Here is a 23,678-nt window from a genome sequence, read left to right as displayed (position 1 = left end):
AGGTAAATATTACCCAAACCAGTCCACTCTGGAAAGTTACCTAGACCAATTATTACAATCCTTCCACAAACATTTACTTTGGCCCTTTAATTGAGTGTTTTCTTAGGATGGAGCCATCTACCTGACCTGCTATCAACCGAAACTATTTCCGAACAATACAAAGGTTGATTTGAATGAAATCAACACTTTTGAACAACTCCCATCAAAACCAGTTTGATTTTTGTGGAAGCAAATAACTTGGCAAGATTAATGGTTGGTTCTGATTGATAAAACTGTCCAAGCAGAATCGGACAGTGAATATCTGTTAATATGAGCATACAAGTTTAATGATGTTTATCTCGACTGCATTTACAACAGTTAAAAATTCCTATTTCAATTTATCATTCGAGACTTTCGATTGCTCTGCTGCGCCCCTATTTGCGCTAATAATGGTCGGTAATTACTCGTTAACTTAATCTTAATTTCATCTTCTTGTGTATTACCAAAATACACAAACAGAGATGACCAAAAGAGAATTGTGACCGAATGATCTATTGAAACTAGTTTGGTAGTAAACAATGGCATGTTTTGAAGATCCCTTTGTGAGAACGCGTTGTTTTATCATCTAAACGACTACGGTTACAGTTACAACAGAAATATTTTAATGAAGAACGATTAGAGGAAGAACAATGAACGTATTTTTATTGTTGTTTCACTAGAGAAGATTTCAGTTTGCCTGCCATATATTTTAAATGTAAAATGCTTCTTCCTTATGAGAAGATTTCCAACAAATTCTTCAAGCCCAACCTAACAGTGACGTGCACATTTTCCATTTCCATAACTGTCTTGGTATTAATTTTAATTAAAATGTCCCAGTAAAATACAACAGTGGCAGAGTGATTTAACAGAATTCCAAGGCGAAATAATTTTACTAATCTATCAAATTTGCGATTAAGATCGATCTGGAATGTCACTGTTGAAAACAATAGGGAATAATTACCGTAACAACATTGATTTCCTTGGACAGTTTGAAAACCACTGGGGTACCTTTTATGACCTGCTGACATTACTATTGGACACAAAGTGTTTTATTACTTAATTTTTGTTTGAGAATCACTATTGTTGCTTGCCTAGAAAACTGTTTTCTTGACATCTTAAAGTAAAAAAATGCGTTTTGGCTCAAGTTAGCTTGAAACGAATTTGTTTGCACTGTGGGATTTGCTATAAGCCTGGAGAATGGTGGCAAGCAAAAATAACCCTAATGTTCAAGTTTTTCAAAAGTGTAAGATTCAATGTTTTATTTTTCTTTTTTAAATTTGACACTCGAACCACTAAAATTGTCTTTTTTGGCAAATTTGACTTGCAAAAGTACAATTTTACCATGCATTCTCAGAGGAAAGGTCCATTTGAGTGGCAAAGTCATTTAAATACTTTTGGGCTTGAAACTCCAAAATTAGACTCTGAAATCATGAAAATTGTCTTTCCTGTTGAAATTTGACTTGAAAGACCACAATTTTCTCTTAAATCCTCACAGGACAAGTCAATTTGGCTGGCAAGACAATTTTCAAGTCACTCAAACATTTTCTAGCTTGAAACCCCAAGTTTTCACTCTTTATCTTACAAATCTGAGTTCCAAGAGCACAATTTTACCATAAATTCTCAGAGAAAAAGGCAATTTGGCTGGTAAAGTCATTTAGAACACTTTTGGGCTTGAAAATAGACATGAAACTCCAAAATTTGACACTGAAATCATGAATATTGTCTTTCTTGTTGAAATTTGACTTGAAAGACCACAATTTTCTCTTAAATCCTCAGAAGACAAGTCAATTTGGCTTGCAAAGTCATTTAAACACTTTTGGGCTTGAAAATAGACTTGAAACTGCAAAATTTGACTCTAAAATCATGAAAATTGCCTTTCTTGTTGAAATTTGACTTGAAAAATCACAGTTTTCTCTTAAATCCTCACAGGAAAGGTCAATTTGGCTGGGAAAGTTATTTAAACAGTTTTAGGCTTGAAAATAGACTTAAAACCCCAAAATTTGACTCTGAAATCATGAAAATTGTCTTTCTTGATGAAATTTGACTTGAAAAGCCACAATTTTCTCTTAAATCCTCACAGGACAAGTCAATTTGGCTGGCAAGACAATTTTCAAGTCACTCAAACATTTTCTAGCTTGAAACCCCAAGTTTTCACTCTTTATCTTACAAATCTGAGTTCCAAGAGCACAATTTTACCATAAATTCTCACAGGACATGTCAATTTGGCTGGCAAAGTCATTTAAACACTTTTGGGCTTGAAAATAGACTTAAAACTGCAAAATTTGACACTGAAATCATGAAAATTGTGTTTCTTGTTGAAACTTGACTTGAAAGACCACAATTTTCCCTTAAATCCTCACAGGAAAGGTCAATTTGTGTGGAAAAGTAATTTAAACACTTTTGGGATTGAAAATAAACTTGAAACTGCAAAATTTGACTCTGAAATCATGAAAATTGTCTTTCTTGTTGAAATTTGACTTGAAAAATCACAATTTTCCCCTAAATCCTCACAGGACAAGTCAATTTGGCTGGCAAGACAGTTTTCAAGTCTCTTAAACATTTTTTAGCTTGAAAATTAACTTGAAACCCCAAGTTTTCACTCTTTATCTTTCAAATTTGACTTCCAAGAGCACAATTTTACCATAAATTCTTAGAGAAAAAGGAAATTTGGCTGGGAAAGTTATTTAAACAGTTTTGGGCTCGAAAATAGACTTAAAACTCCAAAATTGGACACTGAAATCATGAAAATTGCATTTTTTGTTGAAATTTGACTTAAAAAATCACAATTTTTGCCCTAAATCCTCAGAGGACATGTCAATTTGACTTGCAAAGTCATTTAAACACTGTTAGGCTTGAAAACAGGCTTGAAACTGCAAAATTTGACTCTAAAATCCTGAAAATTGTCTTCCTTGTTGAAATTTGACTTGAAAAATCACAATTTTCTCTTAAATCCTCACAGGAAAGGTCAATTTGGCTGGCAAAGTTATTTAGAACTTTTTGGGATTGAAAATACACTTGAAACTCCAAAATTTGTCTCTCAAATGACTGAAAATTGCCTTTCTTGCTTTACCATAAGCATTAAGAGTGGTGGCAAGCAACAATACACCATAACAACATCAATTTGACTTGTGTGAAGGTTTATTTTACCGAATTAGTTGAAATAAGCACTGTAAATCGACTGTTTTTAGGTAAATTACTCATTGTAAGGGTTTCCCACTGTAATTTTTCAAATAAAAATGAATGAATCAACGTTACCGTCATTTTTGGATAATACTTTTGAACGACAAGGATAAATCATCACTAAAAATAACCAAATATGCAAACTTGTTGATTTAGCGTTACTGAACCAACACTTCAAACACCAAATTCGTGTAGATTGTAAACACTTACCCGATGAGGTGACTTCAATATCCGGTGCACCCCGGCCAGCTGATTAATGAGGGGTAAAGTTATACTGAAGGTGTGCAAAGGGGGCCTAGCCGGGTCAGGATAATTGGTGGTGTACGAAAATGGGTCGATATCGTTCAAGTACTGCACTCGACACGTCAAAGACATGGTGTGTCACAATCCTGCGAAAGTTACAAATGCACGAGGTACTCGTGGACCAACATCCTTGAATTCAATACTGTTGTTTACGTACTGCCAAGACAATGTCTTCCTCGTTGAAGGTAAAATTTGTTTTGCAACAAAATTGGGAAAACCTTTTTTGATTGGGAACCAAATTTTAAACGAGCTCGTTTAGTAGACTGTTTTACTTCTTTTGAAGTGGAAGACTATTTCGGTTCAAGGGGCAAAAAAAAACAGAACCAAAGAGGAACCGTTGCTAAAAAGGTCTAAAATCGAAGGCTTGCGAAAAAAACGTATTCGAGAATACCAACAGTCGCTGAACTTGAAAACGAAACCGCCAGGAACCCGTCAAGTGACATCTATAGGCCAACGAGTTCCGTTGATGGAACTCTGCTTTCCTATTTTATCCATTAAAAATGTTTTTAAGGAAGACATTTATTTATTTACAAAACCAACTTCAATTACGTTTGAATGTGAAGTTTGAAAGTGACAGATTAGAGACAAAATAACACAGTAAACTACATAAATAAGGGTCAGATTGGCTTGAAACCAATCGATTTACTAGTGGGAGTTAACGTTCAAATTGGAATTGCCGAGAAGCGATTATGGACCTTAATTCGGTTACTCTCTCTTGTTTGTGGCACCTCATCGACCCAACCGGTACGACTTACCGGGTGCCGTATAACTTTAAAACGGTGTCAACAAAAGTGAATCGTCGGTACTTTGGTTAAAAAGAATGGGGAAAAGCCGCCCACACGAGAACCACTCAAAAAACCTAATGAAGTAAACAGCAGCAACTCTAATTTGATTGGGTACCACTAGTTTCGCTTTTATTGTACCTTGGGTACTTATGTAATCTAGCAAACAGTAAGTAATTCAAGAATGTTGGAAAATAATTTGGGATTTTTTTGAAATAAAACAGTCGCACCTCACAATTTGTACCACAACACCGCGATTTAAGACAATCCATCCGAATTGGTACCCGTCAAAGTAGTACCGGTAAACGAGAAAAACAACCGAACATCTACCTGCGATCACGACTCGGTCGATTTTCAGCTGTTTTATTCAGCTGTTTCAGAGTTTCAGGGCAGACTAGATTCTTCGCTTCGTGGTTCTCGCACGTTGCCGCGCCCAGTGGCGCCAAACACCGGCAAGCGGAGAAAGGACGCACTAATCTCGATTAGTTTTCGAGATATTAGATGTTTATACAGTGTGGCCATACAGTATGGAATAAATTCGATTAAAGGTCAATTATTTTTCAGAAAAATGCTTTTTTAATTAAAAAAAATTTGTTTTGAAAATATTGTTCAATAATAATAAAAAACAGTAATTACTTTTTCCAAAAGTGTTCCATAACTTGCTTATTTGACAGTTGACGACCAAAAGTGATTGAAGCGAAAAGATAGCCCAACTCGTAAGCTTTCCAAAAATATGGTCACTTAAGTTAATCGGTTGCACCGTTTGGCCGCTAGAGGGCGTCAAAGTCAAGCTTCACAAACCTTCAAAGTGATTTAACCACTTTCGCTTTAACCTAAAATAATTCAGTTATTTGAACAGTTACAACAAAAGGTCACTGAAGGTAAAATATAGTGCAGACCAAAGGCTTTTCAACGGTGTATTCAAAAAAGGTCATTGGTGTGATAGTTTGACCGCTAGAGGGCGTCAAAGTCAAAGTTTTTGACAATTTTTGCTTTTTACACAAATATTTCGCAGAAATTAAAAATTCACTTTTTTGGGACACCCTGTATTCAGCCGCTAATCTGAGACGCCCTGTATCACCCTGACACCCATTTTGCCCCAACTGTCACGGTTTTGGGGATGACCTGAAAATTATGTCAATTTTGACAGTTTTCAGTGTCACCCTTAAAAAATTACATTTCTACAAATGACACTTTACGTCATTTTTGTATCATTAACCTGAAGGAATTTAGAAAGAGAAACTTTATTTTAAAAATTAAAAAAAGTCCAAAGGTACCACCCTTTAAATTTCTTGACAATTTTTGTTTTTAATTTTTCAAGCATAAACGGTGCCTGGTACCAAAAAAGAACATTGAAGGTAAAAGTTGCATTCCCTCAAGGTACGTTTGTGGTAAAAATTTCAAACGTCTAACTTGAAGCGTTCCTGAGATATTTAGCAAAAACTACAAAAAACCAAGATGTAACTTTGACGCCCTCCAGCGGCCGAACCGAACATCTTAGCCGTGTTCGCTCAACGTCACGTGAGAGCACCATTCATTAGCTTTCTTTCGTTATACGGCTCGTATATACAGAGTGGTTCAAATAAGCGAGTTATTCACAATTTTCTGGATAAGTGCACGAAAATGCTCAATTTCTGTGACTGCTAGAGCAGAAACAGTTGACGCTCGATACAGACATTTTACATCAAGTAGGCCTAGAATTTGACGTAGATTCCAAAAATCAAATAAAAAATGGGTCATCCCATTTAACTGTGACCTTGAAAGTGCACAAAATCTCCGGTATTATACAGGGTGTGTATAAATCCAAAACCACAACTATTTGAATCACTCTGTATAGTTTAAATTTTATATAGGCGTCTTCAAACTTGCGGGGTTAGGTTCACGAAGCTTTTTAGAGTATTTTTTGATTCTTGTACTTTTTTCGTAACTCTACTAGTTTTTGAGACATTCAAGGAAACAGTATCAAAAATTAGTACCTTCATAAGGACGAAAATAGCTTGAAACAAAATAAACCACTAACGAGATTTACTGTGCAAACTGGAGTGGTTGGTAAACGATAATAACCCTTATATCCTAGAATTGAATGAGCTGATGTTTCTATCATTATCTGATCGTAAAGTTGTTTCTCGACTTGATTATAAAACCCCACTATTTCACACTGTAATAGTTTCGCCATCAAAAAAAAAAGGAAGAAGAATGGTTTGAGTACAAAAATCGAAGAGCAACAGCCCAAAACAACCGTTGAAGAAGTGGTACCGAGTAAAACGAATCGGAATAGTACCGATGCTATAACGAAATGCAATGACCTTCACCATAATTTCACGGCAAGTGCTTTGAACCTAATGAAATTCAAATTCGATATGTTTTTTGACTGTGGCCGTTGAGCAAATTTATGCACATTTTTCAACTGGGAAATGTTGGCAGCGTTGTCTAATTTCAATCAAAGTGTAAAACTGTCCGCCAAGTGTAAGGTACCAAATTTTGTAGTGTTTTTCTAGGTTATTGAATAGGAAATTTAATGAGGATTTCAAAAATGTGCTTAAAACAGTCATTTTCTCACTCCAAGTGGGTTTTACAGGTCATTTTGTCCCTGACTGTGTGTAAACTGTGTTTCTGGCAGTTCAAACTTTGCCACCGCTTTTCTATGTGACTGTACCAAATTTTGTAGTGTTTTTTTAGGTTATTGAATAGCAAATTTAATGAGGATTTCAAAAATGTGCTTAAAACAGTCATTTTCTCACTCCAAGTGGGTTTTATAGGTGATTTTATCCCTGACTGTTTTTTTAAACTGCGTTTCTGGCAGTTCAAACTTTGACACCGCTTTTCTATGTGACTGTACCAAATTTTGTAGTGGTTTTTTAGGTTATTGAATAGGAAATTTAATGAGGATTTCAAAAATGTGCTTAAAACAGTCATTTTCTTACCACAAATGGGTTTTACAGGTGATTTCGTACCTGATTGTCTTTCTGGCAGTTCAAACTGTGACACCGTTTTTCTATGTGACTGTACCAAATTTTGTAGTGTTTTTTTAGGTTATTGAAGAGGAAATTTAATGAGGATTTCAAAAATGTGCTTAAAACAGTCATTTTCTCACTCCAAGTGGGTTTTATAGGTGATTTTATCCCTGACTGTTTTTTTAAACTGCGTTTCTGGCAGTTCAAACTTTGACACCGCTTTTCTATGTGACTGTACCAAATTTTGTAGTGGTTTTTTAGGTTATTGAATAGGAAATTTTGATGAGGATTTCAAAAATGTGCTTAAAACAGTAATTTTCTTACCACAAATGGGTTTTACAGGTGATTTTGTACCTGATTGTCTTTCTGGCAGTTCAAACTTTGACACCGCTTTTCCTTGTGACTCTACCAAATTTTGTAGTGTTTTTTTAGATTATTGAACAGGAAATTTAATAAGGATTTCAAAAATGTGCTTAACACAGTCATTTTGTCACTCTAAGTGGGCCACGTCATTGCCTAGTTAAGTTATCCTCTGAATCCAAATTTGTCTAAAATTTGCAAGAATTTAAGTTTTCAAAACGTGTTTCTGAGATTTTATATTTTTTTTATGTTAAAACGGAACTCTTTGCCTCCATTTAATTAAAGTTTTCGAGATCCCCATAGATCCCTTGTATAACCTTCCTTTACCAGATCAGTTTGGTCATTTTGCCCAATAATTTCATATTACGGTGTAATAGTACTCGTTTCGTATGCTTCCTGGTCGTAATTCAAGTTTGTAACTTTTGACCGTTAAAACCTTTAATTTTGCAATGTTTTGTTATGCAAATTGGTTCTTGTGAAGACAATCTTTATCCGTTCGCATGGTTCGCGGCTTGTTGACCCCAAAATCCGACAATTCGTTAGATCGTCCAAGCCAATCAAACTAACATTTCCTTCCTGCTTTAAGGCGAATCAAATAAACTCAACCAAATTGGGTTTGTTGCTCTCACGCTTTTAACATTCAAAACTGTAACAGATTTTTCTTTCCAACTCACTTGCGTCGCAATTTACGATGCAAATTCCGTGTGTTTGGAATTTTTAATTTTTTTTATCGAACTAAAATGTAAATGGTCAGTCCGGACACGAGAGAAATTTAAATAAATAATAAACAAAATCTGGTCGTTTAATTAAATAAAGACCGGACTACTACAGCAAAGTCAGGTAGTTGCGTGACTTCATTCAGTAACTAACTTAAGCAAAATGCAAATTGCCCAAAATCGAATTTTGCCAGATTATTTTCAAGACGCTTTAAATTATTAAATCCAATTACGTTTACGATTCCGTTAAGGCTTTAAAAGTTTCAGTTACAACAGTAAAATTATGTTTAAAAACCCCCCAAAAAAAAAATTAATTTACTTGAAAGTGCGTTTGCTGAAAACAGTGTCTCAGAAAACTTTGAAAACCTGTCTGAAGATGTCTAACACTCTCTAATGTTGTTATAAACCGCCGTTTTGAGAATTTCAACGACTTTGTACTTGTACAGGGTGAGTCAACGATAAAGTTCATTATCTATTTAGTATGCAAAAAAAATGTTAAATACACAAGGTACATTTTGGTGAATGAACCAGGCACTTAAATCAGCTGTTCTGTCATTTATCGGAACGATGTTGCCATTTTTTTAACAAAAAAATGCTCAATTTTTAATTTAACTTTATCAAATTTTACTGAACAAATTTGACGTTGTGGTGAAGGCATTTCTTCGTTAAAAGTGTATGTATACAGGGTTAGCCACCCAAATTGTTCATTAAGTTTATTTAAACATTTCGAAATTAAGTTAAATTCAATGCATAAACATATTTCAATCTTTGTGTCAGTCAACTGGCTTATTTTAAACGGGACACCCTGTATGTTTAAACAAGGGTGATTGGTAAAAAAGCTTTCAGCTTGCTGCTTATTTTGACCAATCACAAACTTATTGGCACTTATGCAACCAGGCATACATAATTATTTTGTCTGTTTAAAGCACAAATATTACAAAAAACTTACCGCATTTCGACCAGAGTTCCTAGACCTGAAAACCACGTAGAGTGTACATTTTAGTGTATTGAACGGTTGTCATATTTACCTTCTGGTTGCTCCTCCTTCGTGTATAATGACCTCCCTGGCGTCCACCTCCCTACACTCATCCCCATCGGTGTAGCCAAAAATCTTATTCATTACAGGACTCCACAGTTGTCCAGTGCCCCCCAAAATGTCATCAATGTTGGTGTGTTTGGAAATAAACAGTGGTGGGACCTCGTTTTTAACTCCATCCCGCAAATTAGGGACGTTGTCGTAGGGACTTAACCGCCCTTCGTGGTCTTTGGGCATTTCAAGACCTTCAGGACTGGCCCGGTCCCCTAACGGTTCCTGATCCTGCATCCACCACGCCCTTTCGCCGGATTCCTGATGCCGGATTGTATATTTTGGTTTTGGGTCTTCTTTACTTGATGTTTCATCGTCGTTGACCCACCACTCCCTTTCTCCCGAGTCTATGTGTCTGATTTTGTGGGTTTCCAGACACTCAGCTGGTCTGTAAGCTTCCGAATTGGATTTGTCACTGTCCAGCCACCAGGTGGAGTTTCCTGAATCGTTTCTCCTGACAGATTTGCTGGGTTCAGTCCAGTTAGGGTAGGTTTGAACCCCTTCAGGTGGCGTAGAGTCCTGGTTCAACCACCAAGGAGCTTCGCCACTTTCAACAGGTTTGATTTTTGGTTTTTGAAGCACTGGGTACACTTGCACCCCTTCAGGGACTTCAGCAGGGTTGTCTTGTAGCCACCAAGGCTGTTCCCCAGACTGAACGTGTTTTATTGCAGGTTTTTCGGTTTGAATCCCTTCAGGGGGTTGTCCATGTTCATCCAACCACCAAGGGGCTTCGCCACTTTCAACAGTTTTAATTCTTGGTTCTTTAGGTCCTCCAGTCATGTTGTTTTCCGCATTGTACCCGGAATAAATTTTTGGTTCTTCTTTGTACTCGCCATATTTCATATTAACTGGTTCGCTTTTAAGTTGTTCACTTGAAGTCTCATCCCCCCACCAACTATGTTCGTCAGTTTCAACTCGGTGAAGTACTAGTTTGGCACTACGTGGTTGGCTTTGCTCTTCAGAACTCGGGTCCAAAATCCACGCCACCTTACCATCACCAGTATCACTGCTGATTTTATCCGAATCACTCTGTTTGTTTGCTTTAAACAAATTTGTGACCGGTGCCAAGGCCCTCATCAAAAAGTTTTTAGCCTCAGCCTCATTTTTACCCGTGGATTTGTTCTGTGGTATCCTGGATGGAGGTTTCTCGGATATGGTTTCATCCCCCGAACCTAAAATACTCGAAGAAACTGTAGTTTCTTTGCGGCTTCTAGATTCTTCTTCGCTGGTACTCACGTCCGAACTTGGACTTCTTCTAGTTTGAAACACTTTCGAGTGATAGGAACAGGAGGTTAGATTTTCGGAAATATCAGTAGCGTCCGGATCAGCGTTGTCCGATTCTGCTGAGCTTGCGGAATTGCTTCTTCTTCCCAGTTTTTTCCTTGTGCCATCCGGATTCATATTCAACACTGATTTCCTGAAATCCTTATTAGGAGTGTTGAGGGAATGTAGTGAGCTTGGTTTGGATTCCGACTTGGGGATTGGTGGTAATTGCTTCTTATCACCAACCGGTTTTGGTGGAGTTAGTTTGCTTTTTTTGCTGTTTTTCTCCGACTTAACCGAGGCAAGGCTCTTGGTCGAGCTGGCTCGTGACAAACTCTTAGGACTGTCCGCGCTGTCTTGTTTCGTGACTTTTTTGTTGCTCGGACTAGTGAATTTCATGTCTAGAATGTTGGTCCATGGGGTGGCACTTATCCTCGATGCCCCAGCAAACCTGGACGATCTGGTCGAATCGTCTAATCTGTCAGACTGAATCTCCTTATCCACCATGTTTTCTGCTACAGTTTTCGGTCTTGTGACAGTTTTTTCGATAGTTTTTGCAAACTCTATCCTACGGGTTCTCAGAAAGGTGGGTGGAGTTGGAGTGGTTAAGTTTGGAGATGTGCCTCTGGTGCATACTTTTACAGTTTCCATTTCCAACTGTTTAACTGGCGAAGGTTCTTTCGGTTTAGTGATCGGTACCACTTCGGGTGTGACCGATGATGCTCTGCTAGGGTTTCTTTCCTGTTCTTGTTGCACGTGAAGGGCGTTCAAGAGTTCTTTGTTTTTTCTCGACACCTCGTGCGTTCGTATATTTGAAGGGCGAGTGTACGCGGTGTAACTCCTTTCCACCGAGTTTTTCGGCAGGAACCGGCTGTTAAGATATTTATTTTGACTGCCAGAGGACAAGTCTTCTCTAGAAGATTTGTACTTGGAGGTGAGAGCCTCCTTGCTCGTAGACCTACTTGGAGCTGCATCTCGTTTGGTTGCACTGAGTCTAGGAAGGTTGCTAGTACTGCTTGCAGGCGAAACTGTACTTTCCCTACTAGTACTGCTTCTTGTGTAAGGTCTAGGATAGAGTCGGTTGGGGTTTAGGTAGCTGGAGCTTGAGGAAGTGCTCTTTTCCGATTTGTCCACTGAAGGACTCACTTCTCTTGATCTAGTGGTTCGTGATAGTGGGGATTTGTACGAAAGTGGAGGATGCGTGATCCTTGGAGAGTCTAGACAAAAAAAAATTATTTCAACCTGCAGAATACGGCAAATTGTTACTTACTAGTATCTTTGGTTGATGCAATACTGCTGGTGTAGGAACCTCCATACTTTGTGGCAATTCTGGATGGGCGTGGGTCTGATAGAGCCTTACTGGTCGAGCTGGGTCTTCCAAACGTTGAATCATACTGGAAAACGTTTCAATCAAACCTAACTCAACATCCAATTTTAAAACTGTTTATTAGTTTCAACAAGTTTGAATTTAGGTCATTTAAGCCGCATTTACCTTAACCTGACAACACTAAATTGTAATATTTTCCTGGTTTCCTTCACTAGTACGTGAATTTTAAAATAGAATGTTATTGTTTCGAACTGACCTAAAACTAGCCACATGGCTACCCAGTTCTATTGTTAGTTTTGCAACATTCAGGCTAATTATTGACTTTTAATTTTGTGTGGAGTTTAAACTCTAAATAAACCAAACTATAATAAAATTAGTTATATGTAGATTTAGTATTAGTTGCAAAATGACCCAACATTTTTTCCTCTAGAAAATACATTTTTCCATGCAGTTCCACTGCACCCAAATAACGCTAAAAATAACCCCGTGAACGATGGCGCCTTTTTACTCGAGAATGTCTACTCACGTTGACAGGTTTATAGGATTTTATAAGGCCCCCATTCAGTCAGGCCGAAATAAGAATCGTTCACGCTTTCACTGCATTACAATTTACAAGTTAATCAGAGAGGGGAAATAGTGTCTTGTATTTTGGGATTGGGCTGTTTGTCGGAGGTGTGGTGGAGGTTTTTTTTCCCCTCTCGTTTAAGAATAGAAAAGTTATCGAAAAAGCTTGTTCAATTTAAATGACACCATTTTTATTGAAAGCACATTGTTGGTTTAAATTTAAATAACAGAAAACATTAGATAGACAGAGAGAGAGAGCTAAACATAAAACAACGATTACTCAAGACAAGATGTTCCTTGTCTCTCGCATATTTTCATGTCTATGGAAAAAAGACAACCTCAGAGGATGTGGAAGCTAATTTCAAGTTTCCAGCTTAAGCCAATTATTAAGTGAAATCCTCGTAGACTATTCATTCTGGGAATTTTATTTTTAAAGAATCGCTATATTTAACTTGAAAAGTTTGAACAGGAAGAAGCTGTAAAAAGGCTTGTTTATCAGTTCCCCCCTGGGACAATCAAAAAGGAAATAAATCATTTTATACGGGGTGTTAGAAGACAAATAAACACCTCAATTTTTGACTGGTTTGTTCCAGTCTAATTCTTGCAATTGCATTTCTATGCCGGACTCAAGCTGTTACAACACCAAAATGTTATAAATAGCCGAAGGCACTTAAGAATCCAGGCTCGCCAATATCATCAATAAAACATTAGGTTCAGGACGACTATTATTGAAAACTGATCTTCAGGTTGTTACTCCTTGGAGAGTTATTTCGAGCTCTTTGGATCCGCTATTTTCGAATACGAAATCAAAATACCTTTTCATCTGATACTTTGTTCAAATTATACCTGGCAGTGTTTATGACGATCTCGAAATTAAGTTATTTCTAGTTTCGAGCCGCTTGTGTTTTGACTTTTTGTGTGATTTAGAACTGGAGGTTGTGGTTTGTTATGTTAATTTAGCATCAGGAAATTGGAGTTTCCCTCCTAGTAGAAAACCGATTATCTCTAATACACAAATTATGTCTTTCAGAACAATCCAGCTGTTACCTTACATATTCTGGCTGTCTACAGACAATTCCAACAATTCAAAACTAAAATTGAGGATACTGCTAATAAACACAGTTATAAATAAACACACACAATATTCCTGCTATGCTTTACGTATTACGTTTCGTCAAGGTGCAGATTTTGAATGAAATATATTCGCTTTCTATTAATATCTTTATGGATACTGTTTGGATTAGCCAAGTTTAAGTTAAAAAAATACATGAATTACATAAAAAATAGATGGATTGGTTTGACCCAAATAAACACAGACTAAATTAATATTTTTTCTGAAAATCTGTTGGATAGTACCACTGCAGTATTTGCCTAAGCTCTAAATAAACTCAGTTTTTATGCAGGGCCAGTTTCAAGTCAGGTGACCTAAACACTACAAGTGATTGGAAGGTCACATGATCCAACTGATTTTTTTCACTTCAAGGATTATTTTTTATGCTGTTATTAGCAAATGCACACATTTTATATTTGTAAATTAGAACTTTAAGAGCTGAATGCACTGACATACCTATTTAAGAAGCCCTGAGTCCTGTCTCTTCATTTGACTGTGACATTTTGCACATGACCTGTCACAGTCAAACCATAACTTATAGCCTAGATCAGTGTCTTTGTGTTATTAAATCAAGGATCTTAAATAGTAATATAACGAATTTTTTAGGTATCTGCTTTTGATTGGTAATATTTTTATAACAACATACCTTAAATGGCCCTTCCTACAAAAATAGCTCAAAATGCCAAACCAGACCATTGTCACCACAAATTTCATTTTAAACGCAATATAATCGAAAAACATTGCATTTAAAGCACAAATTTTACCACAAAACTCACTAAATTCAAGCAAAACAAATAAAAATAAATAAACTAAATTGCTAAGGTTATGTTTAGTATTGTTGAACTGTCAAAGATCAAATTCAAAACGCAAACGTCAACTGTCGATCGGAGTTGCCAGCTTGTGCCACATTTGTTATATGAGACAAATTATATTTTTTCTATTCCAGTTTCTTAAATATTTACATCTAGACCATTATGCCGGTGTGTGCAATTCTACATTTTTGTCATGGGGGAAGGCCTTATTGATGGTAATTGAATTTTATAGATTTGAGGGAGCTGGCAACAGTGGCACTCATGCTGTGAAATTAATTTTGATGCAAGGCGAGTTTCAAGTCACGTGACCTAAACACCACAAGTGATTGGAAGGTCACATGATGCAACTGATTTTTTTTTACTTCAAGGATTACTTTTTATGTTGTTATTTAGCAAATGCAAACATTTCGTATTTCTAAATTAGAAATTTGGCCTTTTTAGAGCCGTATGCACTGACATATTTAAGAACCCCTGAGTCTTCATTTGACTGTGACATTTTGCACATGATCTGTCACAGTCAAACCATAACTTATAGTCTAAATCAGTGTCTTTAAGGATGTTAAATAGTAAAATAACGATTTTTTTTTATATCTGGTTTTGATTAGTTAATACTTTCAAAACAACATACCGTAAATAACCCTTCCAACAAAAGTGTAGCTCAAAATGCTAAACCAGCCCATTGTCACTACAATTTCCATTTTAAACGCAATATAACAGAAAAACATTGCATTTAAAGCACAAATTTTATCACAAAACTCACTTAAATTCAAGGAAAACAAATAAAAATAAATAAACTAAATTGCTAAGGTTATGTTTAGTATTGTTGAACTGTCAAAGATCAAATTCAAAATGCAAACGTCAACTGTCGATCGGAGTTGCCAGCTTGTGCCACATTTGTTATATGAGACAAATTATATTTTTTTCTATTCCAGTTTCTTCTGCATATTTTACTGATGGTAATTGAATTTTATCGATTTGAGGGAGATGGCAACAGTGGCACTCATGCTGCGGTTAAGTTGTGATTGGTAAAAAAAATAAACTTTAGTGTGCTGCTTTTTTGACCAATCACAAACCACGCACTTAGGTGGACTTAGGTTATGCCGCTAGAGGGCGTCTATGGCATTTTTTTTGTTTAATTTAAAAATTTTACTTTGTCTTTTTTAGTATACTTATTTTACCAGTCAATGTTTATGTTTCTTATGGAGTTAAATAATATTTTCATTTATTACTTACATAATTTCTGTAGCTGCTCATCCTCCTTAGTGACTATTTCCATTGAGGCACTACAACACACTTAACTATCAATTTTTAAGATGTGACTGAGAAGGTTTTAAGTCAACTGCTCAACCCATTTGCACCCATTGAAATGTAAAAATCAGTCATGAAGCCGCATACCAATTTGATATTAAAGCGTATTTTAAAAGGGGACTGAATAATTAAAACCCATTTACAAAAGTGTCGGTTAATTTAACTGAAACATCAATTAAGCGGTTAAATAAACGACTGAAAAACCTCCTCAAAAGGCATCAGAACGCACTCAAAACGTCACTGGAACCAAATTCAACACTCTCCGAGTTTATTTACCCTTCAAATGGGATAAACTAAGTTCCAGTTAATAAATCCAAAATTAAATTGAGTCACTGAAAGTGAATCCGCGCCGATTTTTCACCACTACTTTGGTTTTTGAGACGACGTCCGGCGTCTAAAGGCGTCTTAACCGAACGACGTCGAACTAATCCGAACAGAGGCGAGTCACTTTTAATTTTTTTTTTTTAACTCTCACATTGGCCTATGGAATAGTCGGGAACCGAATGACCCTCCAAAGCTGGCAAAGTTTGATTGTACAAGAGTTTTTGAAGAGTGAATGGTTATTTTCATTAGCTGTCAGAACAGTTTGACGCTTTCCAGATTGCTCTGTTGTTTCGTGCAATTATTACAGCAACAAAAATAGTCTATACCACTTAACAGTCCAAGTTTTTTTTCTTCTTCTTTATTTTGTGTCATTCTTTGTAGATTTTAAAAATTACTACAAAATTTGTTTAATTAATTTTTCTCAAAAATCATCTTCTGTCAACCTATTAGAGTGACTATTTAAAGAGTAATTTTTTCTATGACCTGTTAACGCAAACCTAAAACTCTCTATTATTAGTTAGGTTACGCACCCATGGAATGCTTTTATTGATTAGATGGTGAATGTTGTTGTTTTAAGCAAAAGCTAGCAATTTAGCTAGAAATATTGCTTGATTACCTTAATTTAATGCTACAAATAACTGGTGGTGTTATCTATACCATTAGATGTACAAATTAGTGCTTTAGTTTGTTTTTCTTTATTGGTAAACTTTTTGTTTCTTGACAGGTTGGTGAACTGTACTACCAATTTAGTAGTCAAATATGTTTCTAGTGGTAAAAAAGCCTTAAAAGTTGAATTAAATCTGTAGATTAGCCTAAAAATAGGTTAAATAAGCCTAAAACTAGTCTGGAATATGGTAAATCATTCTAGAATGGAGAGAATTACCCTAAAACTTCTTAGAGACACTCCAAATCAGTATAACCCATTCATAAGTAGTCAAATTGGTTTTTAGTGGTAAAAAAGCCTTAAAAGTTGAATTAAATCTGTAGATTAGCCTAAAAATGGGCTAAATAAGCCTAAAACTAGTCTGAAATATGGTAAATCATTCCAGAATGGAGAAAATCACTCTAAAACTTCTTAAGCTTACTATGAATTGTTTTTAACGTGCCAGAAGCCTCTAGAAGCCATTTTGAATTGCCAGAGGCCTCTGAAACCTTCTTAAGCTTACTATGAATTGTTTTTAACGTGCCAGAGGCCTCTGGCAGCCATTTTGAATTGCCAGAGGCCTCTGAAACCTTCTTAAGCTTACTATGAATTGTTTTTAACGTGCCAGAAGCCTCTAGCAGCCATTTTGTATTGCCAGAGGCCTCTGAAACCTTCTTAAGCTTACTATGAATTGTTTTTAAGGTGCCAGAGGCCTCTGACAGCCATTTTGAATTGCCAGATGCCTCTGAAACCTTCTTAAGCTTATTATGAATTGTTTTTAACGTGCCAGAAGCCTCTAGCAGCCATTTTGAATTGCCAGAGGCTTTTGAAACCTTCTCAAGCTTATTAAAACTGTTTTTAAGGTGCCAGAGGCCTCTGACAGCCATTTTGAATTGCCAGAGGCCTCTGAAACCTTCTTAAGCTTACTATGAATTGTTTTTAAGGTGCCAGAGGCCTCTGACAGCCATTTTGAATTGCCAGAGGCCTCTGAAACCTTCTTAAGCTTACTATGAATTGTTTTTAACGTGCCAGAGGCCTCTGACAGCCATTTTGAATTGCCAGAGGCCTCTGAAACCTTCTTAAGCTTACTATGAATTGTTTTTAAGGTGCCAGAGGCCTCTGACAGCCATTTTGAATTGCCAGAGGCCTCTGAAACCTTCTTAAGCTTACTATGAATTGTTTTTAACGTGCCAGAGGCCTCTGACAGCCATTTTGAATTGCCAGAGGCCTCTGAAACCTTCTTAAGCTTATTATGAATTGTTTTTAACGTGCCAGAGGCCTCTGGCAGCCATTTTGAATTGCCAGAGGCCTCTAAAACCTTCTTAAGCTTACTATGAATTGTTTTTAACGTGCGAGAAGCCTTTAGCAGTCATTTTGTATTGCCAGAGGCCTCTGAAACCTTCTTAAGCTTACTTTGAATTGTTTTTAACGTGCCAGAAGCCTCTAGCAGCCATTTTGTATTGCCAGAGGCCTCTGAAACCTTCTTAAGCTTACTATGAATTGTTTTTAACGTGCCAGAGGCCTCTGACAGCCATTTTGAATTGCCAGAGGCCTCTAAAACCTTCTTAAGCTTACTATGAATTGTTTTTAACGTGCCAGAAGCCTTTAGCAGTCATTTTGTATTGCCAGAGGTCTCTGAAACCTTCTTAAGCTTACTTTGAATTGTTTTTAACGTGCCAGAAGCCTCTAGCAGCCATTTTGTATTGCCAGAGGCCTCTGAAACCTTCTTAAGCTTACTATGAATTGTTTTTAACGTGCCAGAGGCCTCTGACAGCCATTTTGTATTGCCAGAGGCTTCTGAAACCTTCTTGAGGTTACTATGAATTGTTTTTAACGTGCCAGAGGCCTCTGGCAGCCATTTTGAATTGCCAGAAGCCTCTGAAACCTTCTTAAGGTTATTATGAATTGTTTTTAACGTGCCAGAAGCCTCTAGCAGCCATTTTGAATTGCCAGAGGCCTTTGAAACCTTCTCAAGCTTATTAAAACTGTTTTTAAGGTGCCAGAGGCCTCTGACAGCCATTTTGAATTGCCAGAGGCCTCTGAAACCTTCTTAAGCTTACTATGAATTGTTTTTAACGTGCCAGAGGCCTCTGGCAGCCATTTTGAATTGCCGGAGGCCTCTGAAACCTTCTTAAGCTTATTATGAATTGTTTTTAACGTGCCAGAGGCCTCTGGCAGCCATTTTGAATTGCCAGAGGCCTCTGAAACCTTCTTAAGCTTACTATGAATTGTTTTTAACGTGCCAGAGGCCTCTGGCAGCCATTTTGAATTGCCAGAGGCCTCTGAAACCTTCTTAAGCTTACTATGAATTGTTTTTAACGTGCCAGAGGCCTCTGACAGCCATTTTGAATTGCCAGAGGCCTCTGAAACCTTCTTAAGCTTATTATGAATTGTTTTTAACGTGCCAGAGGCCTCTGGCAGCCATTTTGAATTGCCAGAGGCCTCTAAAACCTTCTTAAGCTTACTATGAATTGTTTTTAACGTGCCAGAAGCCTTTAGCAGTCATTTTGTATTGCCAGAGGCCTCTGAAACCTTCTTAAGCTTACTTTGAATTGTTTTTAACGTGCCAGAAGCCTCTAGCAGCCATTTTGTATTGCCAGAGGCCTCTGAAACCTTCTTAAGCTTACTATGAATTGTTTTTAACGTGCCAGAGGCCTCTGACAGCCATTTTGTATTGCCAGAGGCTTCTGAAACCTTCTTGAGGTTACTATGAATTGTTTTTAACGTGCCAGAGGCCTCTGGCAGCCATTTTGAATTGCCAGAAGCCTCTGAAACCTTCTTAAGGTTATTATGAATTGTTTTTAACGTGCCAGAAGCCTCTAGCAGCCATTTTGAATTGCCAGAGGCCTTTGAAACCTTCTCAAGCTTATTAAAACTGTTTTTAAGGTGCCAGAGGCCTCTGACAGCCATTTTGAATTGCCAGAGGCCTCTGAAACCTTCTTAAGCTTACTATGAATTGTTTTTAACGTGCCAGAGGCCTCTGACAGCCATTTTGAATTGCCAGAGGCCTCTGAAACCTTCTTAAGCTTATTATGAATTGTTTTTAACGTGCCAGAGGCCTCTGGCAGCCATTTTGAATTGCCAGAGGCCTCTAAAACCTTCTTAAGCTTACTATGAATTGTTTTTAACGTGCCAGAAGCCTTTAGCAGTCATTTTGTATTGCCAGAGGCCTCTGAAACCTTCTTAAGCTTACTTTGAATTGTTTTTAACGTGCCAGAAGCCTCTAGCAGCCATTTTGTATTGCCAGAGGCCTCTGAAACCTTCTTAAGCTTACTATGAATTGTTTTTAACGTGCCAGAGGCCTCTGACAGCCATTTTGTATTGCCAGAGGCTTCTGAAACCTTCTTGAGGTTACTATGAATTGTTTTTAACGTGCCAGAGGCCTCTGGCAGCCATTTTGAATTGCCAGAAGCCTCTGAAACCTTCTTAAGGTTATTATGAATTGTTTTTAACGTGCCAGAAGCCTCTAGCAGCCATTTTGAATTGCCAGAGGCCTTTGAAACCTTCTTAAGCTTATTATGAATTGTTTTTAACGTGCCAGAGGCCTCTGGCAGCCATTTTGAATTGCCAGAGGCCTCTGAAACCTTCTTAAGCTTACTATGAATTGTTTTTAACGTGCCAGAGGCCTCTGGCAGCCATTTTGAATTGCCAGAGGCCTCTGAAACCTTCTTAAGCTTATTATGAATTGTTTTTAACGTGCCAGAGGCCTCTGGCAGCCATTTTGAATTGCCAGAGGCCTCTGAAACCTTCTTAATCTTACTATATGAATTGTTTTTAACGTGCCAGAGGCCTCTGGCAGCCATTTTGAATTGCCAGAGGCCTCTGAAACCTTCTCAAGCTTACTATGAATTGTTTTTAACGTGCCAGAAGCCTCTAGCAGCCATTTTGTATTGCCAGAGACCTCTGAAACCTTCTGAAGCTTACTATCAATTGTTTTTAACGTGCCAGAAGCCTCTGGCAGCCATTTTGAATTGCCAGAGGCCTCTGAAACCTTCTTAAGCTTACTATGAATTGTTTTTGACGTGCCAGAAGCCTCTAGTAGCCATTTTGTATTGCCAGAAGCCTCTAGTAGCCATTTTGTATTGCCAGAAGCCTCTGAAACCTTCTTAAGCTTATTAAAACTGTTTTTAAGGTGCCAGAGGCCTCTGACAGCCATTTTGTATTGCCAGAGGCCTCTGAAACCTCCTTAAGCTTACTATGAATTGTTTTTAACGTGCCAGAAGCCTCTAGTAGCCATTTTGTATTGCCAAAGGCCTCTGAAACCTTCTTAAGCTTACTATGAATTGTTTTTAACGTGCCAGAAGCCTCTGGCAGCCATTTTGAATTGCCATGCCCATTTCATTAGCTTTCCATCGACGTATAAAAGTCTCTAGTATGTCAAGTAAATAAGGCAGATATTCAAGTTCAAATAAAACAATGCATAAAAACAAAATCAATATCGAAATGGAGTACGGTCCTGGATTTTTCGCAGAAAAATGAAACTCAAGTAACAGGACCGTACTTAAAAATGGATGACTCGTATAGGCTCAAATTTCAGTCAACTTTTCGATCTGGTTGACATATCAAAGGACTGTCAATGCTCTAGAAACGCATCGATTCCGAATTTTCCGTTACAAAGTATAGTCTTTTGAAGCTGCTGAATCCGCGATTAAAATGCGACTTTGTGACTGTGGCAACTCTGGCAACGGTCCAACGCCCACCAAAGCAAAAATATTTGGGATGTGAGTCAAAAAAAGCTCGCTTTGGATAAATAAAATGAATAATATCGGATGTTATTTAGCGCAAAACGTTGCTCAAACATGTCGTTTGGCAGTTGAAAGGAAGAAAAAATGCAACTATTTTTGGCCCACAAATTGAAAAATTAAATGTTACGACTTTGTTTGTTTTGGCACATTTCGATCAGATGACAAATGTCATTTCGAATATTTGCAGTTTGGAACACTAAAGCGGATTCTGTTTAGCACATAAACATAAATCATATTTTTAGATTTGTGTTGCTCCTTCTAAAACAAAGTTCTAGAAGGAGCAAAAGAGTAGATTTTGCTGTGGAAAGTCAAAAAGAACGTAGAACACAAGCGAGAAAGAGAAAAGAATATAATCAGCATTAGTTCATATCACGTGATGCCCATTTTATTGGCTTTCCATCGACATATTCAGCAGAAATATGAAATTTGAACAGAAACAATTTTGAAGCTCTGTAACTCAAGTCTACCGAAATTCTAGATTTCTTATCGATCTGGCAACATGGTAATGTGGCTGAGCAGCATCGGCGCATAGCTCATGTTACCTGTGGGGGGCGTCGTCCTTTTATAGGCACAGGCGTCGGTTCGCCAATGCTCAGCGACGCCGATAGAGAGGTGTACCTGTGAGCGGTGTTGCCGAACGTTTCGTTTTATCCCGATTTTGACCGGTAAATACCGTTCTAAAAATAGGGACAAAACTTGGCACGTCGTCGTGAAGTGGAAATAATTGTTTTATGGAGGACAAATTGTTATGACTTGATATTTTCGATTTTCTAAGAAAGTTTTATGTTGGCTGACCTGATACTGGGGATTTTCAATGATACTGTGCGCGACTAATTGGGGTAATTTATTACAGGAAGGCAATAATCCAAAAAAAGAAATTTTGCAACACTGTACAGTGTGTAAATAACTAAAAGATTAACAGTGTCTATACTAAGTTCATTGATACTTTTATTGTATATTTATAAATCAATTTGCATTTGAGGTCACTAACTTACTATAAAAACTGATGATGAGTTTAGGAAATTTAACTCAACTCCCTGTATATGTTTTTAGTAAGAATACAATTACAGGGTGTCCCAAATTACATTGTTCCAGAATGTATTCTGGTTAGTAGTAGGGCCAGTAAACTCGTCCAATTTCGTGGAAGTTCAGATTTAAGAGCAAAACTGTTTATCTAATCAAGTTGGCAATAACTAACTTTTCATGACCGTTTATGTCACTTTTTCCAGAAAAGTCGTAAAAATAACTAAAAAAGAAATAACAAGTCATTATGGTTCAAAATTGCATGAAAAACGTCACATTCCTAATGGGTTTTACCGTAAGCACTGCAAGTGATAGCGAACGAAAATCAACCTTAATGATTGAGTTTCAGTGAGTTACTTTCTGGGTAATTTCTTTATTTGAAATAAGTCATTTCTACGTGGATTTTTTTATTATTTTATGTATACAGGTATTGTGTACAGGGTGATTCAAGTAACACTCCAAATGAATGCTTTTTTAATAGATTATTTATGTCTTTTAAAATTATCGCCTTCTACAAGGTTGGTCATTTTTAATGAAACATTTTCAAAACAAAACCAAATTTTGTAGTGTTTTTTTAGGATATTGAATAGGAAATTTAATGAGGATTTCAAAAATGTGCTTAAAACTGTCATTTTCTTACTCCAAATGGGTTTTACAGGCGATTTTGTCCCTGACTGTCTTTCTGGCAGTTCAAATTTGGACACCACTTTTCTATGTGACTGTACTAAATTTTGTAGTCGTTTTTTAGGTTATTGAATAAGAAATTTAATGAGGATTTCAAAAATGTGGTTAAAACTGTAATTTTCTTACTACAAATGGGTTTTACAGGCGATTTTGTCCCTGACTGTCCTTTCAAACTGTGTTTCAGGCAGTTCAAACTTTGACACCGCTTTTCTATGTGACTGTACCAAATTTTGTAGTGTTTTTTTAGTTTATTGAATAGGAAATTTAATGAGGATTTCAAAAATGTGCTTAAAACTGTCATTTTCTTACTCCAAATGGGTTTTACAGGCGATTTTGTCCCTGACTGTCTTTCTGGCAATTCAAATTTTGACACCGCTTTTCTATGTGACTGTACCAAATTTTCTACTGTTTTTTAAGGTTATTGAATAGGAAATTTAATGAGGATTCCAAAACTGTGCTGAAAACAGTCATTTT

General features: G+C 37.0%; 1 protein-coding gene across 11 annotated transcripts in view; it reads right to left on the bottom strand.

Annotated features, from left to right (window-relative positions):
• The window catches only part of Fhos (Formin homology 2 domain containing), a 70,263-nt gene that overhangs the window by 43,963 nt on the left and 2,622 nt on the right, over positions 1-23,678 (bottom strand). For 3 of the 11 annotated variants that reach the window (XM_081991324.1, XM_081991323.1, XM_081991327.1), the window contains exons 1-4: positions 15,711-16,145; positions 11,934-12,057; positions 9,342-11,880; positions 9,263-9,287 (exon numbers count right to left, since the gene is read on the bottom strand). In XM_081991324.1, the coding sequence (XP_081847450.1) occupies positions 9,263-9,287; positions 9,342-11,880; positions 11,934-12,057; positions 15,711-15,731 (2,709 nt within the window). In that variant the 5' untranslated portion in view covers positions 15,732-16,145. Of the gene's footprint in view, positions 1-9,262; positions 9,288-9,341; positions 11,881-11,933; positions 12,058-14,311; positions 14,324-15,105; positions 15,111-15,710; positions 16,147-23,678 lie in introns of those variants that run through there. The other 8 variants (XM_081991322.1, XM_081991329.1, XM_081991325.1 and 5 more) reach the window with 6 other exon arrangements.

This window comes from Ips typographus, linkage group LG13 (genome assembly GCF_016097725.1).
Source record: "Ips typographus isolate SLU linkage group LG13, UJ_Ityp_2.0, whole genome shotgun sequence".
Classification (NCBI taxonomy): Eukaryota; Metazoa; Arthropoda; class Insecta; order Coleoptera; family Curculionidae; genus Ips; species Ips typographus.
Note: the sequence above shows the minus strand (reverse complement) of the source record. Positions and strands in the feature narration are given on the sequence as shown.